Here is a 17,184-nt window from a genome sequence, read left to right on the forward strand (position 1 = left end):
CACTCTTGCGGAAATTGAACTCTTCATAAAAATGTAATAATGCGAAAAAAGATTATTCCATTTTATTAGAACATATTTTTATTATTTATTTGAAGAAGTCATAATTCCCATGTAATTCGTTGATCATTTTTCGACAATTTAACTTCATTCATAGAATTATTTCTGTGATAGCTTTCAACTGTTTTGTTTAGCATTTTTTGCATATTCCAGGCAAATTCCACTCAAATTTATGTAGGGTATCAGATTAGTTTGGCAGCGGTCATACATTATTGTTTTTATTACGTTTGATTCTTTGTCATTTAATTGTTTAGTTTTCAGATTGCTGCCAGTTATATTTAAACATTTATTCCTCGTTTGTTATGAGCTTAATTATGACTATGAACTTGTAAAAAAGTATAAAAGGCAATACTTGTATGCCAAAACACAGAGCTTTTTTGTTGAATATCGTTTCGTTCAAAACTGACACAATTCCAAATTTTGCAGTTTTGAGTTTTTGATAGTAATCGATGACAAATACTGTTAAGTTTTATCCCACAAAGAACGGCTTCAAAATTCACAAAACATCCAGAATTACAATTAAATCTACCTTTGGTACCCAAATCAAAAATATATATTTGAAAATTAGTAAAAATAGTCCTCCCTCTAACCCGCAACCCAAGTACGTTTACTTTTGTAATTGTTTCATATTTTCTGCATTTATTGAGATTTTATATTTAAAATTATTGAATTTATTTATTATTAATAAAATTTAGGAATAAAATCAACAAATAACTTGAGAAACAAAACAATGATCTAAAACAACAACGATGCTCAAAACAAGCGGAAAGGACAATTAAAAAGTCAAGAACAATAAAAATTATTTTAATTTTACATAGTTTGTTATATTTCATATATTGTGTTTTATAATTCATACATTTTTCACATGTTTCATATTCTTTTTATTATCTGTATTTACTATTGTCTATAATACATATCATTTTATACGTATTTTTCGTTTTTATATGTTTCCTCAAAATTTTGGATATCTTTGATTTTCTTTATTTCTATATTTCTTTATTTCTATATTATTATTATGTTTCTTTATTTAGTTCCATTTCAGTGCACCACCACCAGTGCACCAGTGGTCCAATAAGTGGAACTTAATTCCATAGCGCCTTTCAACTTCATTTTAGCTTAATATGTAGTGCCTTCGGAGCAATTGTTTGTATGAATGACCCGCCTAATCGAAAATTGTGAGAAAATATGAGAAGTTTACTAAACTAAAAATAAAAAAAAATACTTTTTTGTGTTAAAAGGTAGAAGAAAAGTTTATTCAGCAAAGTTGTTTGAAATTCAGAAATATGAAACCTTTTTGAACAAATGAAAATCTTATCTTTTTTCGGTACAAAGTTATAACGTATATTACATGGAACTTATTTAAAAGTTAGTTTTTTGTACTTGAAAATATGCAAAAATATGCTATAACTTTGTAAGGAAAAGTCCCGGAGATGTGTGGCCTTCAATAAAAACGTGTGTTTTGTATGCCCAAATGCTCCTTTAGAACAACGTTTTCTTGTAAAATGTAACTAACAAAAGTTAAGTACAAAAAACTAACTTTTAAGTAACTTTTACATGAAATACTCTGTAACTCTGTTCCCAATAAAGATAGGAATTTCGTTTGTTCAACAAAGTTTCATATTTTTGCACGTTCTAAAATTTTGCCGAATAAACCATTCCTCTATCTCTTAATACAAGAAAGTTCGTATTTTTGTTATATGAAAACCTGCTGTAATATATGCTCGCCGTACTCTAATATGGGTGGATTGGGACAAATGAACCAAAAGAAGTTTATAGTACTTCAGCTTAACTGCAAGGAAAAGTATTGACATCATGGTTCCACTTGCCCCTTTTTAACCTCTACGTTCTTGAAGTTATCGAAAAAACAAGCTAAAATATGATATAACTTCGTAAGGAAATGTCCTGGAGATATATAGTCTTTGGCAAAAATGTGTGTTTTGTGAGCCCTAACAATTCCTCCGAACTACACTTTCGTGTAAAATGCAACTAACAAAAATTAAGTACAAAAAACTATCTTTTAAATAAGTTCCATGTAATATACTTTATAACTTTGTACCGAAAAGAGATAGGATTTTCATTTGTTCAACAAAGTTTCATATTTTTGAATTTTCTAGAACATTGCTGAATAAACTATTCTTCTATTCCTCTTAACACAAAAAAGTTAATTTTTTATTTTTAGTTTAGTGAACTTTTCATATTTTTTTCACAATTTGCGATTATGCGGGTCATTCATACAAACAATTGCCCTGAAGACACCATAAAGGTAGGATGACGTTGAAAGGCGCTATGGAATTAAGTTCCAGTTTTTGCCTTATTGGACCACTGTCCAGTGCACACGTTTTTTGCATTTTCCCAATTTCGCATATTTTTATTATATTTATTTTCAATTATTCTATATTTTCATTTTTATTATTCTCTAGAAGCACAGCTTTTTCACCTCTCAGAATATTTTTAATGTCGCTGTGTGTTTGCGATAGTTTCCCGCGCTAGCAGTCGGGTAATCATATTGAGAACGTATTGGGAACAGAGCATCATAAAATGAAACGACAAATGTACTTCGTGCATCGATTCGCCATTTTTTGTCTTCGGAATAGCGAATGTAGAAAAAAAAGCTGTTTTTTTTTTAAATAGACGTTCGTGTCAGCACTACACAGTGCGTTTCGGTAACAGTCCAAACCCACCGGAGACGTTCTCCCCCTTTTTGATTTGCAATGTACAATGGTCCAGAAACTATATTTAGAGGAAAATTTGGATCTAGAGCTCGATAGTAATTTTCTAGAGAAAAACTTTCTTCTACAGAGTTGTAAAATATGAGAAAGCGCTTATTGCAAAAATATCAAAAATTAGAGTGACCCGAATTTTCGATGAAATCAAGATACTTTTTTATCTTTGCAGATAAAAAAAAAGTTTTTCTACAATGCCATAGTTCCGTCAATTTTAAGTAACTTTATAGAAAAGGTTTTCCTCTTTCTTTAAAAAAAAAGATTTAGATTGAAAAAACAGGTTGTTCACTCTAATTTTTTTATTTCAATTTTTACATTAAAACTGTCTTTAAACGACTTTCAAAATATACCTTTTTCATTTGTTTGTCGTTCTGTTTGAGGCAAACATAAATAAATATTTCTTGGTTTCGTTGTGAAGGGCATGTTTGACTTTATATGTAGAAATTTTTTAAATGATGTTATTTTTTGTATTTGAGAAGCTCGATTAGAAAACATGACAAAAATTATAATGATTTTATATTTTTTGCATGTACATGCGCACAGTTTTATTTTTCACTATTTTTCTTGAAGCTTGAAATAATTACCTCTCATTTGATCGAAAAAGATCAAAAACCGATCAACTGGTTCAAAAGTTATGAGTTTTTGAAAATAAAATACATCGAATTAAGTCATTTTTCTATGTGTCACCCCATTTCGGAACTGTTCATCCAAGTGCTTCAAATGTGCTCAAAATTGCAGGATCTTCGTCGAAAATAATCAAACCCGTTTGACGCTCGCACCATCCAAAAGTAAAATGATTTCTTTGACAAGAAGCAGGCTCTTTTATAGCCCATGTTATTGTTGTGAGAGGCCACGCATGTTTGACGCAAACTCCTTTTTTTTTGTTAGGTGTTATCTTCGCTCAGGTTTGATCAACACGAGAGGCAATGACCTTTATTTTATGTTGGTAACCAGCGGAAAAACACCGATTGTTGAGCTCTCACGCACGTAACAATACTACTTGAATCATGTTGCGGCTCGTGGCAATTTATTTCTCTTCGAATCCTGTTGGATGGATTGCAAAAAGCAGTGAACTCTTGGTTACGCAACATTTCGTATGTCTGTCAGCAACACGCAACATTTGATTACGCTCTTGAGCAAAATCATTTCAAATCGCCTGGAAATACACGAAAATTTAATCGACCATTTTTGATTTGAATGAAACTTTGCACACGTATTTGGCTTAGCAAACTGAGCATTTTTCACAGGTGGAGAGATTTTTTACACCCATGAGTTACATTCTAAGAGGGCGTATGCCTTTTGGCATAGGTTTTATTCGAAGCATTGTAGCCCAGCAACCGTTGATTGTATAGAAAAACTGTCTAAGAATGAGTTGTAGGAAATTGAAAATGCACCATAAAAAAATATACACTGCATAAAAACGTTAATTAACGTTAATACGCAACTTTTAAAAAAAAAAGTCCAGGATGGAGAAATGAAAAATAATTTTTTTATGGTAGATAAATTTGTTTTATAAAAATTCTAATTTAAACATTTTTCAAAATATTTGTATGATTTTAAAAGATGCAGAGAGTCATTTTGAACCAAAAAGCTCTTGGTACTAAACATTCTAAAGGCATTGGTTTTCGAGTTATTTCTAATTTAAGCTCGAAAAATTATAATTATTTAGGAAAATACACGTTTCTCTTAATTTGTCCATGGTTCTCCAGCAAAAACCATACGTTCATTGGAATGCTTCATCAAAAAATAATGAAAAATGTAATAAAAATTCATCAAAAATGTCATTTTAGTTGGGTATCATATGAAGAATATGAACAAGGAGTAACAGAATGGAGCAATATTTTCAAAAAATCTATAATAATAGCTGCCACACAAATGTATTACTCTTTTGTTCCGATTTCAGAAAATAAGATACAAACGAAGCTGTTTTCAAAAGATGATTTACTTATGATGTATATAAAATATAAGGTGAAACTAGTTCTGTAAAGTCATAAAAAAATATGTTCCTAAGATAATAAAACTCGAAAACAAATATTTGATTCTTATATATATTTATATCACTTAGAACATTTAACTCTTTTCTTGAGAACCGTTCGCCCAATCGTTTTGTTGTCAAAGAATGAATTGTTTATTTTAGATGAGGCATTCCAATGAACGTATGGTTTTTGCTGGAGAACCAAGGACAAATTAAAAAGAACGTGTATTTTCCGAAATATTAATAATTTATTGAGCTTAAATTTAAAATAACTCGAAAACCGATGCCTTTAGAATGTTTACTACCAAGAGCTTTTCGATTTAAAATGACTCTCTGCATCTTTTAAGGTCATCAGAATACAAATATTTTGGAAAATGTTTAAATTAGAATTTTATAAAAAAATTAATCTACCATAAAAAAATTATTTTTCATTTCTCCATCCTGGACTTTTTTTTAAAAGTTGCGTATTAACGTCAAGTTTCTTTAAAAAAAAATAAAAAAAATCCAACTTTTTTTTTTAAATTGAAATTTAATGTTTATTTTTAATTTTTTTTGGTCAAAAAAATTTTTTTTTGTACAGTGTATATTTTTTTATGGTGCATTTTTAATTCCCTACAACACATTCTAAGACAGTTTTTCTATACAACCAACGGTTTCTGGGCTACAATGCTTCGAATAAAATCTATGCCAAAAGGCATACGCCCTTTTAGAATGTAACTCATGGGTGTGAAAAATCGCTCCATCTGTGGAAAATGCTCAGTTTGCTAAGCCAAATACGTGTGCGAAGTTTCATTCAAATAAAAAATGGTCGATATTCGACCATCGGTGATTTGGCGCGATCTTGCTCTTTTACGTGTTGCTGACAAACATGAGAATAGCGCCCCAACATTTTTAATTAAGTTTATTTAACGTTTTTAAAATTTTGTGCAAAAGAATAAACTAACATTTTACTTTCAAAACCAACACAGAACCATAAAATGTTTCATATCTTCAATCATTTATTTGTTTTGTCCTTTAAAGGACAATTGTTGTTCAATTTAAAATTGGATATAAAGCTAATCGCAACTCGGTGCTACCTCGATAGTGGAGATTAAGGTAAGGTGGAAAGCTGTTTTTACACTGAAAATTTGACAGCTGGTAGATTTCGAATGCCATGATCCAATGCCAATATCAATCCAAAATCTGAAACAATAAATCAGAAGGTTGTTGATTCATTAAATTTTAAAAATTGGACAGTTATTTAAACTAAAACCTTCGAAACCTTTGTATTTCGCATGCCATTCTGTAACTCGATGGGCGAGAACTAGAAACAAGAAAACTTAAAAAGAATTCCGAAACGAAGATTTATATAAAAAGTATCAGACTCGTTGTTTCGGAATATTTTTTTATGGAATGTCTATCAACTACAGTTGACACACTCGAAAAGTACAGCACCACGTTCGATAATGTTTCTTATTTGGACGCTTAATCCAAGAGTGTGATTTTAGCTTCTCACTTGCGTTGTTTTCAGTGGTTTAAATGAGGTCCTACTTTACGATCTTGTTTCACAACTTTTCGGGAGTCTGCCTGTGATCATCAACCAGCCAAAGTCTGTGAGAATTACAGTTCCCAGGGTGAATTTTGGCGTTGAATTCCTCACCTTTAGCTTGGTTCATAGCCTGTTTCTCGGCCAGCAATCCTGTTTAACGGCTTTAATCATTCGAATTTCGTCGAACTTTGGTGCTTCTTGCCAGGGCTGTTGGATCATCGCGAGCTCAGATTGGTGATCAATCATGCGATTTTTATTACAATCCAAGATCCAATCTGAGCCGTGCGTTTCGCTTGGGGTGGTCGTCTACGGGGCTATTCACAAAAACATTATATTTCTCTCGAGTCAGCCAGATCTAATCTGGTCTGGGTCCAATTTTGGCTCCGACCCTATCTCTCCGCCATTGTCAAGGACGTGCGAGGATTGGTGACGGTTCTGCGGAGCAGGATTACCTTCTCTCGTAGGAGAGCATATAAATTAAATATAAAATAATTTTATTGCTGCGATTTATCAACGCACAAACAACAACAACCCATGGACCGGATGGACGGTATGAAACGCGGCTATTCTTGCGGGAAGATGGATGCACGAATAAACAAAGCGCGAGACAACTGGCGAAGTCATGCAAGATTAGGCTCCGGCGATAAGATTGCACTTTTTCTTTTTTCAACCGTTAATAATGGTGAACGACGAAATTCTCTGGAAATTGTTACTTGCATTCCTCTCGATTTAGATTCCCGTGAGATCTAGAAAACCGGCCTAGGTATGATCGATTTTCGATCGTTTAACGTTTTTTTTTTTTCAGTCAATACCCGAAACAAAATGCAACACAGGGATAGTGAATAATAGCAATGACCGGAGAATTTAGTCATTGCCGCTTGCTTCATTCATCCTTCCAGGAATAAGTCCTCGGGTCGAGAGGAGCGGCCTGTTTGTTTGGGCATTTGGAAGCGCTAAAAATAATATGGTCAATAATGGCGCCGTCGTTTTGATAGATTCGTTCTGAATGAATAGAGGATTTCTTAGGAAGTGTGATTGTTTGATTGAAACGCTTGGTTCTTTTCAAAGTAATCGATTAGTTGCGTCTGGACTGTGGCTAAACATAATGCCCCCTCTGCTCTGGTTCTGTAGCCTAGTGCTAGTCACTGGACGGAGCAAACACAAGAACGAAAGAGAAAGATAACCACACACTTAATTATGCAACATCGTGACCCTACTCTCCACCAGACATGGACCCAGCGGAATGCCGTGCTGGGGCCCGCACAACAATAATGTCTCACAAGCGTCTGCCGCCGCTGAGGATAGCCAATTTTTTTTTTCGGTGTCCAACAACCGCAACCCGCATAGGGACAGCACAGCAAGCAGAGCAACAAAAAAAAACAACGTCTCCCAAATCTCGAATTTCTTCGCCAAAAAATTCCAAGAATCGAAAATTTCCGTTCTCGTTGTCCGCGCGGTATCACAAATCTTCCCCGCAAACACACGCACGCACACACATACAGACGCTCTCTTTCTTTTTGATACACGCTCTTTCTCTGTCCTGTTTCGCTCCACGAATCAGCCGGTGGAGATAAAAGCAAGCAGGATGCCGGTTCCACCCTTGGCCGAGAAGAAGACTGTGGAAGCTGGATGGAACAAAAACATTCAAATGTAGTCAGTTCGGTAACAACGGCAAAGACCGCATAGCCGCGTGTTAGTTCGAGGGCACATCTTTGGGGCGTTGCAAGCAAAATGGCTCGTGTTGTGTGGAGCCCCTTCGGTGAAGGACGGGGAGACAGGGCAACCGCGCCAGCAACCACAGAAAGGAAGTGCCGAAAATCCATATATTATTTTCGGTTACTTGAGAAGGTCCTAAATTCGGGCTGTAAGTCATGAATGTTGTTGTTATCGGTGTCGGAGGGTGAGCGAGCAAGGAATTCTTCGCCGCAGCTTGTACTTATCTCGGGTTAATCTTGTGGATAGGATGGCTGGAGAAAAAATGGCGCAGATATCGGTCGCACTAGTGCCCGGTTGGCAACCCTAGCTCGAATCGCATCCTGAACATATTTGCATGTTCAGGCGAGATAAATTTCGGGTGGCGCAGAAACCGGCTCCCTGGGATAACGCTTGTCATGGAGGCAGTTGTTGGTGTTGTTATTAAAGATCCCCATTCCCACGAATTTCATCGCTATCGTTATCCGGAATGTTTTAATCCCTGTCATATCCACCGAGCCGTTGTTCCCCCTCATCTTGCTTCGGGCTACATTTGCACTGTTTATTCGTTCTGTTTCATTCGCGTTTGCTCGTTTGTAATTAAATTCCGATTTCCATGGGGGCACCAGCGTCTTGGTCATGGACCAATTCTCGCTGCTGCCGGCACTGATCGACCTTGGTTGCGCCAGTCAACGGGAAGATGATTGCTGGACCGCCGCAGAACTGTCATTCTCGTGGAGGCTAATTGAAGGCCTTCAACTGTAGTTACTGCGTGAGGTCCCTCCTCCTGGGCTGGGAGCGCATCGGCGTTCTCGAAAAATCCAGCTGACAATGAGAGCAGCCGTAGAAAAGAGTTTCTGGGGTCGCCGGGTTAATTTCACCGCTTGTTGTCAGCAGTTGACGGCGGCAGTCTTACGACGGTCATACTGTGTTGCAAAGCCAGCGACGGATGACCAGGCGCCAATCAGCTGTTTTGCATGTTTACACTGATAGTGGAGCTTATCGCTCGAAAAGTTATGCCACCGGATGCCTGCCGCTGCCGCGTGCGCTCTTTCGCCTTGCTGAAGGTGGTTCTCCTTGCAACCCCTCGGGTCGGTCCGAGAGCACACTGATATTTTGCATTGCATTCTAATCCAGCTGACCACTGACAGCTGATCTCGCGAACTGCAGGAATTTGCTGCGTGACGGGTTCGAGTTGCAGCGAAGGATGTAGGAATGCCATTGAAAATTAAACACTGGCTGTACTGGCGAATCTAACAAGCAAGAGCTGAATCATAGGTGAAAAAACTAATTCACTGCTCATCATATTGATGTCTGTGTAAGAAAAGTATACAGAGCAGATTCAAATAATGAAAAATGTGTTTTATCAATTTTTTTTCACTTTTCTTGATTTTTTTTTAATCAATTTAAGCTCAACATCCTCCAAAGGAAAGGTATTTTGGTTCTTTATGTTGCCGAAGCGGATGACCAGAATCGTTAAAACAATTCCTGAGAAATGACCGGAAAATGTTCCGGTGATATAACTAGTTTATTTATGGTCATATCTACTGTTAATGTCGTCTTTGTAAGCAGCCAAAAGTAAAAAAAGTCATGAAAAGAGAACCGTTCATTTTTGGCATGGTTCGATTTGGGCAACAGAAAAAATTCTGGCGTGTTGCCATAATCGAACGAGGTCTGCATTTTGATTATTAATTTGCAGCACTCTACTTTAGAAGAAAAAATATTCTCTTTAACAATCATTCTATAGAGATCTAAATTGAATACGATTTAGTAGAAATTGAACTCGCAAAGTGTTGTTCAATTAAAAGTAAGGTTATGGAAAGTAATAATTTCTTGAATATACTAATGTGAAAAATGAATTTGGTTTTCCTCTATACCACCTCCGCGGGATACAACTAGGATTTTCATATTGAATTAATTTATTATTTACCTATTCAAAGATCTGTACGTAGCATTTTGGTTTTCTATTGTCTTTTGATACTCTATATTTAGTTATTTTAATAAATCTGAGAAAAACAAAGTGTAGAGTTCAAAAATAAACAACGCATTTTATCTGTCAGTACACCAAATTTAAATATCCAGCTATCTGCCTCAACCGACACGTATAGAATTTCGTTGTCCCCGGTGGCGCAGCATATTCGCGGCACCCGGATAATCATATTGAATACTGACATTTGCTACACTACGAAAAAAGAAGAAAAAGAAGACAATTTAAACGGCAATTCGATTGTGTTCCAGATCGCAAAACGACACCCACGCGTTAACCCAACACGCATCACTGTGCGTCGACAGCAGCAATGTAGTGTTCACTTGGTTTGGTTGCACACAAATGAATATCGCGTTTTATTCATTCATTGCTCGGTGCAGTATTGTTGCCTGTGCCAGCATGTTTTCCTTCGAGACATCAGTTTTAATTTTCGTTATGTGAAGAAAAAAAAAAAAAAATCAGTTTTAATAGCATTCTAACATCCGAACGTAAAACTGTCTAATAGAGGTGGTTACGAACTTTCCGAAAAAGCTTCACTTTCAAGACATCAAAATAGTCTAGGCTCATAAAAGCAAACATTAGTTGACCTATTGGGACGGGGAGATTCTGTCATTTTTTTTTTTGCCACAGCTATACAGGATATCACAGCAGGCAGTTGGTGTATGTGCCAGACGTGCTCGCATGTGATTGGTACATTATTTGTGAAAATTCAACCTTGAAACTTTAATAATTTTTTTACTGTTCAACAACGAAGTGATAATGATAACTGAAGAATCACAAAATTGTCCATCAATTTATCAATCCGACGACATGTTGATCATTGTGATCCATCACGAGGTTGCATCAGTATTACCGTTTGAAATCTTGCATTCCAACGTCACACCTTGGTTTTAGTTTTGCGCAGAATGTATCTCGATATAGTGCGGTTATACATAGTCCTACGTCAAAATGTAAGACATAAGGAGATATTTCTAAAAGTAATAAGGAAAAATACATGAAACATAAAAAATATGTACTGAAAATAAGGTACAAAAAAATACCAGAAGTGTGTTCTAACGAATACAACAAAATAAGCGCAACTTGGATTTTATTTTAAAAAAATCTAATAGACACGTATTAGGCTGAATTTTACAAAAAATGCAAAAAATTTTAGTAATGAGCTAATATTGGGAGCAGTTTTGACAAAAGATTACGTCTTATCTTTATAGTGTGGCATTCTGTAGTTACGGATTTTGAACGCTAATGTCCGATGATCGAAAGATGGAGATTTTTTTAAAATGGTGATATGACAATTGGCATATCTTTTCAAATCGAAGATTCATGTCAAATACAGGAACAGCTTGCTTCGGTACTAGGAGTTACTCGCAATTGCATGCTTTGAGAATAATAAAAAGAAAAGTAGGAGCATGTGATCCTTGAGCGTCGTTTTTTCGCCTGTAAACAACTAGTACAGCGATAAAAAAGGAAGGGTTTTCTTCATCGAATCGTGGCGAGTGATGAAAAAAGGGTTTCATTATAGCAAGCAAAGGAAAAGATATATACAGGTCGGACTAGATTATCCGGAACATGAGAAAATTTTTCATTCCGGAAAATCGAATCACAGAAAAAATATTCAAATTTGCGGATAACGAACATAAAAGAAATATGTGAACTTATTTCAGTCGAATCTGTCTGTTCTAGACAGATTATTAACTCTGTTTGCATGAGCTCAATTTCGAACACTATTATTTTCTAGAAACAAATCTTCCTATAGCTTAATATTTGTGGTTACTCTGGGAGTCTTTTTATTACTTCACTAAGGACCCACAGGTCCACCATTTCGGCTGACGACCTTCCGTCAAAAGTTCGCGCCGCGGCTGACTGGACATCGAATGCCTACATCGTAATAAATTATTTCTAATTGGCACATTCTCTTCCATTCAACGTCCTCGCAGAACGCAAGGACCGTGCATCTTGGGCCCCAAAGAGCGAACTGCATCCGATGTTTTGCCAACAAAAGCATCTGATAAGTCAAACTTGGTCCTCCGCGTCGGTTGTTCCTTTTCCATCACACAATATCCCCAACCGTCACTTTGTTCGTCTGCGAAGCAGCAACCTCGACCAGAGAGTAGGGAGGATTGTTGTGTGCATGCCGCAAGAACGAGAATATCGACAGCCGAAAACATGATTGCCGTCCGTGCAGCCAAATTCCACCCGAAACCTGGAACGCGGGGAGGACGAAAGCGTAGTCGCGAAAATCCAATCGCCAGCTTGGTTCAACTGACAGGAATGAAACCAAACTCGCGGCGATCACATGTTTTCAGCCTCTCGTCCGTCCCCTCTGCCAGCAGTTGACATTCCTCGCGGGGACGGGGAAGGTGAAAACCATGGTGGAGACGCGCCGAAAGCTACACGGTAAATAATTTATACTCCCAAAAAATCAACTGTTATCCAGGTTGCATTCCTGTATGAAGAGGAGAGAGCCGTATGCACACAGTGTGTGCTAACGGAGCCAGAATTGACCCTGTCCTTTTGGTATCATGAATCTGGCCAGCAAAGGATGCACGAATGCAACAGCACAGGGACAGACAACAGTGCAGAGCGGCACGATCAGTTGTTGGCACGGTCCAAATGAGTTTAAAATATCGGCACCGATCTGCATTTTAAAAGGATCATCAGCCCTTGTACCGGACTCTGCCGGATGCCATAAGACTGATATAAGACCCCTCATTCCGAATGTCTCTCCCGAACGCCATTTGATGTGCTTATGAATATTCAAAACGCACACGAAAACGGACTGCGAAAAATAAAACTGCGCCTCCTTTTATTGACCGGTTCGGTCGAGCAATTGGAGGCTGGGCGGGCCAATTCTCGTGTGAAGTTCTTCGGGTGTGACCTTGTCCATCGCCTGGGTCACTCTGTTGAATTTAATTCAAATTCAAATTCTACGGAAAGGTAGGAATACGATACTTACGATCAGGTCTTTCTTGGTGATACTGTTGTCGGTGTAAAATACTAGCAACTCCACCGGCAGTGCTTTGTAGTTGGGCTCCCGCAGTTTGGACGCTAGCAGCAGGCAGGCAGTGGCTAGGATTTGCAAATGTGTCTTCTTGATCGCAACCTGGCTGAGGAAGCGATCCATATAGTTGAAACAGAGCAGAGCTACCTCTTCCTGGCATTTCTGTTCCTCACATACCTGCAAAGAAGAAAGAAGAGATAAAGAAATTAGACCAATTCTGAACTTTGTTTGCTGTTTCAATCGTGTAGCGACAATGTGCCTATTAATATTCATTGATTTGAACACTTCCTCTTCCTCGGGTCCGTATCCAGTCCGGGAAAAAAAACGACGACGCCGAGTAAATATTAACCCAGCACACGCAACATTGTAGATACATTGAAGTCTGTGCCGCAAAAGGGACGAACTCTCGCACGGTTATCAGCAGAGCGCCGACACTGAAGCGGCCTTTTTAACCTCAAAGTGCAACACAGAAGAAGAACGCAGGCTGTTGTAGGGTATATACATACGCATGCGTGAACCAGATGGATCGGTTTCACAGCTCGTAGATTGGCAACCTCTCTGCGGAGAACTCGCAAAGCTCGCAAATATTTGCCCCCCGCTCTGTCGCTTAACTTAGAACGCTAGCGGAACGGTGATAACCGAGTCGATCAATGGGAAACAAGTCTGGAGTGCAGGAGCAGTCGGAACTGCTTGTACTTTATTCTTAAGCTTGGTTTGGAAGTTTTGTAAAAAGGAACAATATATATGTACAAGATTTTCTCAAACGTCTGATCGGTAATAATTGAATACAGCTAAAATTAGATACCAAGAAAAGTTAAACTTTTTACAAACAAACAGATAAAAAACATAAAACATTTTTTTCCGAAAATTTGATTGAAATCAAGATGCAAACAAGAGCAACAGAGAAAGAAACTACAAAACGAGGTGAAATTGTAATACGACAAAATGAAATTAATCCAAATTAAAAAAGCCAACTGATAATTTTTAACTATACATAATAGAAACCTATATATAATCGAATTAGAAATAAAATCTTGAGAAGCAAAAACAATTATTTAGGCATCGATTGATTTCACTTCACTCGGACATATTCCAACAAATATCTCAAAGGTAATAGAAAAGGTGAAATTTTAAAATAAAAATTAAAAACAAACAAAAAAAGAATATTCCGGATAATCGGGTGTAGAAATCCGGATAATAAAATCCTCTTTCTTGTAGTTATTTCCTATGAAAACGCTTCCAAAGGTAACGAAAAATTTTGATCGGTGCATATTGGTTATTCTACTTTCATCTAACTGATGTTTTATTTGATTTTTGTTTTTGTTTTTTTATTTTTCTTTATTCTATTCTAAAATTTCTTCATATCTTTTTTTATTTTTTTATTTATTTCTTTTACTTTTCATTTAGGGTATCGTTTCTTCGGCCCCTTTTTGCATAAGATTGCTGCAGAAAAACTACCGAAGAAAACTGACGAAGACGTTCGATACCCTATTCAGTTTTTTTTTGTTGTTTTGTTATTTTTTGTGTTTTTTTTCATTTTTTTATATATTTGAAAAACGCAGATCGGTGCCGACATTTTAAACTCATTTGGACCGTGCCAACAACTGATTGTGCCGCTCTGCTCTGCACTGTTGTCTGTCCCTGTGCTGTTGCATTCGTGCATCCTTCGCTGGTCAGATTCATGATGCCAAAAAGACAGGATTAATTCTGGCTTCGTTAGCACACACTGTGTGCATACGGCTCTCTCCTCTTCATACAGGAATGCAACCTGGATAACAGTTGATTTTCTGGGAGTATAAATAACTTACCGTGTAGCTTTCGGCGTGTCTCCACCATGGTTTTTCATTTTTGATATTTATTTTATTAATTTTTATTTATTCTACATTTTTCATACCTTTTTTTATTTTTTTTTATTATTTAGATAGAAAAAAATACAATTTTTTTTTCAATCCCTTTTTCTTTTTTATCATTTTTTTCCATTTTCTTTTATTTTTTTTTTGTTTATTTGTTTAGTTATTTCATTCAAATCTTTTCATTTTCTATTTTTTTAAATTTATTTTTTTCCTTTTTTTCATTTACTTTTTTTAAAATTTGTTTCTACTTTTTTATTTACAGGTTTTTTTTATTTGTTTGTTACTTTTTCATTTATTTCTGTATTTTTTTTGTTGCTTTATTTATTTTCTTCATCTATTTTCCTTTGTATTTATGTTTTAGTTTTTTCATTTATTTTTTTCGATTGATTTCATTTATTTCGTTACTTTATTCTTTGTTTTTCTTTTTTCATTGATTTTTCATTTATTTCATTTATTATTAATATTTTTTTTTATTTTTTTTCTCTAATTTTTATAGTTTTTATTTTTTTATTCCTTTTTTTATTTTCTTCAATTTTTTCATTCATTTCAGCAATTTTTATTTTTTTTCGTTAATTTTTTATTTTTTTATTTTTTTTTCGTTTAATTTTTTTATTTATTATATCACCTTTTTCGTTTATTTTTTTATTCATTTTGTTACCTTTCTTTCGTGCAATTATAATTTTTATTTTTCATTTTTTCGTTCATTTTTTATTTTTTGTTTAATTTTTTTTCATTTTTTCGTTTATTTTTTTCCATTTCTTTTCAATTTTTTTATTAAATTAATTTCGTACCATTTTCATTTCATTTAATTTTAATTTTTTTTTTATTTTGATTTTTTTTTCATTTATATTTTGTTTTTTTTTTTCACTCATTCATTTCTTCCATTTATTTTCTTTTCAAGTAAGTATTCATGTACAGGTCAGACTCGATTATCCGGAATTCGATTATCCGAAATTTTAGACTCGATTATCCGGAATTTTATTTTTATTTTATTTTATTTTATTCCGAAATTTTGCCTTTACCATCCCTTATGGCATATTTGTTACCATTTAAGTCCCTTCCGGCATGTTAGGGACATGTTCGAATTGAGTGAAAATAATCAATGTCCAATTTATTTTTTTTTGCTTCTCAAGATGTTACCCCTTTCCGCCTCAGGAATAACTTCTGGTTACACCACTGCATCATATAAGTAAAATAAAGAAAAGAAATATTGATTTTATGTTCGTTAATCGCAAAATTTCAGTATTTTTTGTGTGATTCGATTATCCGGAAAACTCGATTTCATTTTTTCATTTGTTCTATTTTTTCATTTTGTTTGATTTTATTTTTTAGTATTTAAGGTTTTCATTTATTCCTTATGTTTTTCATTTAATTTCTATTTTGCATTTGTATTTTGTTTGTTTTCTTCCGTTTTATTTTACATTTTTTTTTCATTCGAATCAAAAACAAGACAGGGGAATTAGAGAAAGAAATTCAGTTTTAGGAAAGAAAAAAAACCAACAAAAATATAAGAATAAAGAAAATGAATAAGGAGGAAATGAGAGAAATCATTTGAATGAAGTAATTTTTCGTAATTGGAGAAAGAAAAATCAAACCGTGAATGAAGAACAAAAGTTTCAGGAAACCAAGAACGGACGAGGCGAAAAAAGAATGACATTTGGAACAAGTAAAATTAGAAAAACAAAACAAAAATAAAATAACTTAAAAAAGAAAATTTAGAGTATACGAAGAGATTCAAAACAAGCTATAAATAATATATACTAAAGACAAACACATTAAAACACGGTAAACGAGAAAACGTATTGACAAATGATAAATGATTGATAAACAAACAAACAACAACAAACGTAAAACATTAGACAAGAAATATCAAGTCAAAGGTATTAAAAAATAAAGAATGATATGAAAACCTGTGAAAAATACAAACAAATAACTCAAAGTAAAACATGGTACAGTAAGGTTCGTTTTTATACGGTTTTTTACATGGGTTGCTTCTCTTAATTACTCAAAAACGGTACAAGATATCGGCCTCATTTCAATCACGTTTTCCAAGTTAGGCCAAAGGTGATCATATATCCGTTTTCAAAAAAAAACACAGTTTTTGGTGTAAATACTGGAAATTTAAAAGTTGAATTTTGGTCTCTAGATTGACCACTATCATATTTAAACGAAGTTCAAACATTTTAAAACGGTTTTCTTCGTTTTATTTGCAACTCAAAGTCTTTTTTTACAAAACAAAAAGAACAGTAGAAAACATATACGGGAAACAAAACATAGGTAATTAGAAACATTAAAAACGGCAAATAAAATAAGATTAAAAAAAAAACCATAAAAAACCATAAATTTCAGGGCATTAAAGGTAAGCAAAGGA

At 34.9% G+C, this 17,184-nt stretch overlaps 1 protein-coding gene across 1 annotated transcript in view; it reads right to left on the reverse strand.

The window, feature by feature from the left end:
* LOC129717111 (G1/S-specific cyclin-D2) overlaps positions 1 to 17,184 on the reverse strand; it is a 168,986-nt gene that overhangs the window by 93,210 nt on the left and 58,592 nt on the right. Inside the window, 1 exon segment of the mRNA XM_055666957.1 lies at positions 12,916 to 13,137. Coding sequence (XP_055522932.1) covers positions 12,916 to 13,137 — 222 coding nt within the window.

This window comes from Wyeomyia smithii, chromosome 1 (assembly GCF_029784165.1).
Source record: "Wyeomyia smithii strain HCP4-BCI-WySm-NY-G18 chromosome 1, ASM2978416v1, whole genome shotgun sequence".
In the NCBI taxonomy this organism is placed as follows: domain Eukaryota; kingdom Metazoa; phylum Arthropoda; class Insecta; order Diptera; family Culicidae; genus Wyeomyia; species Wyeomyia smithii.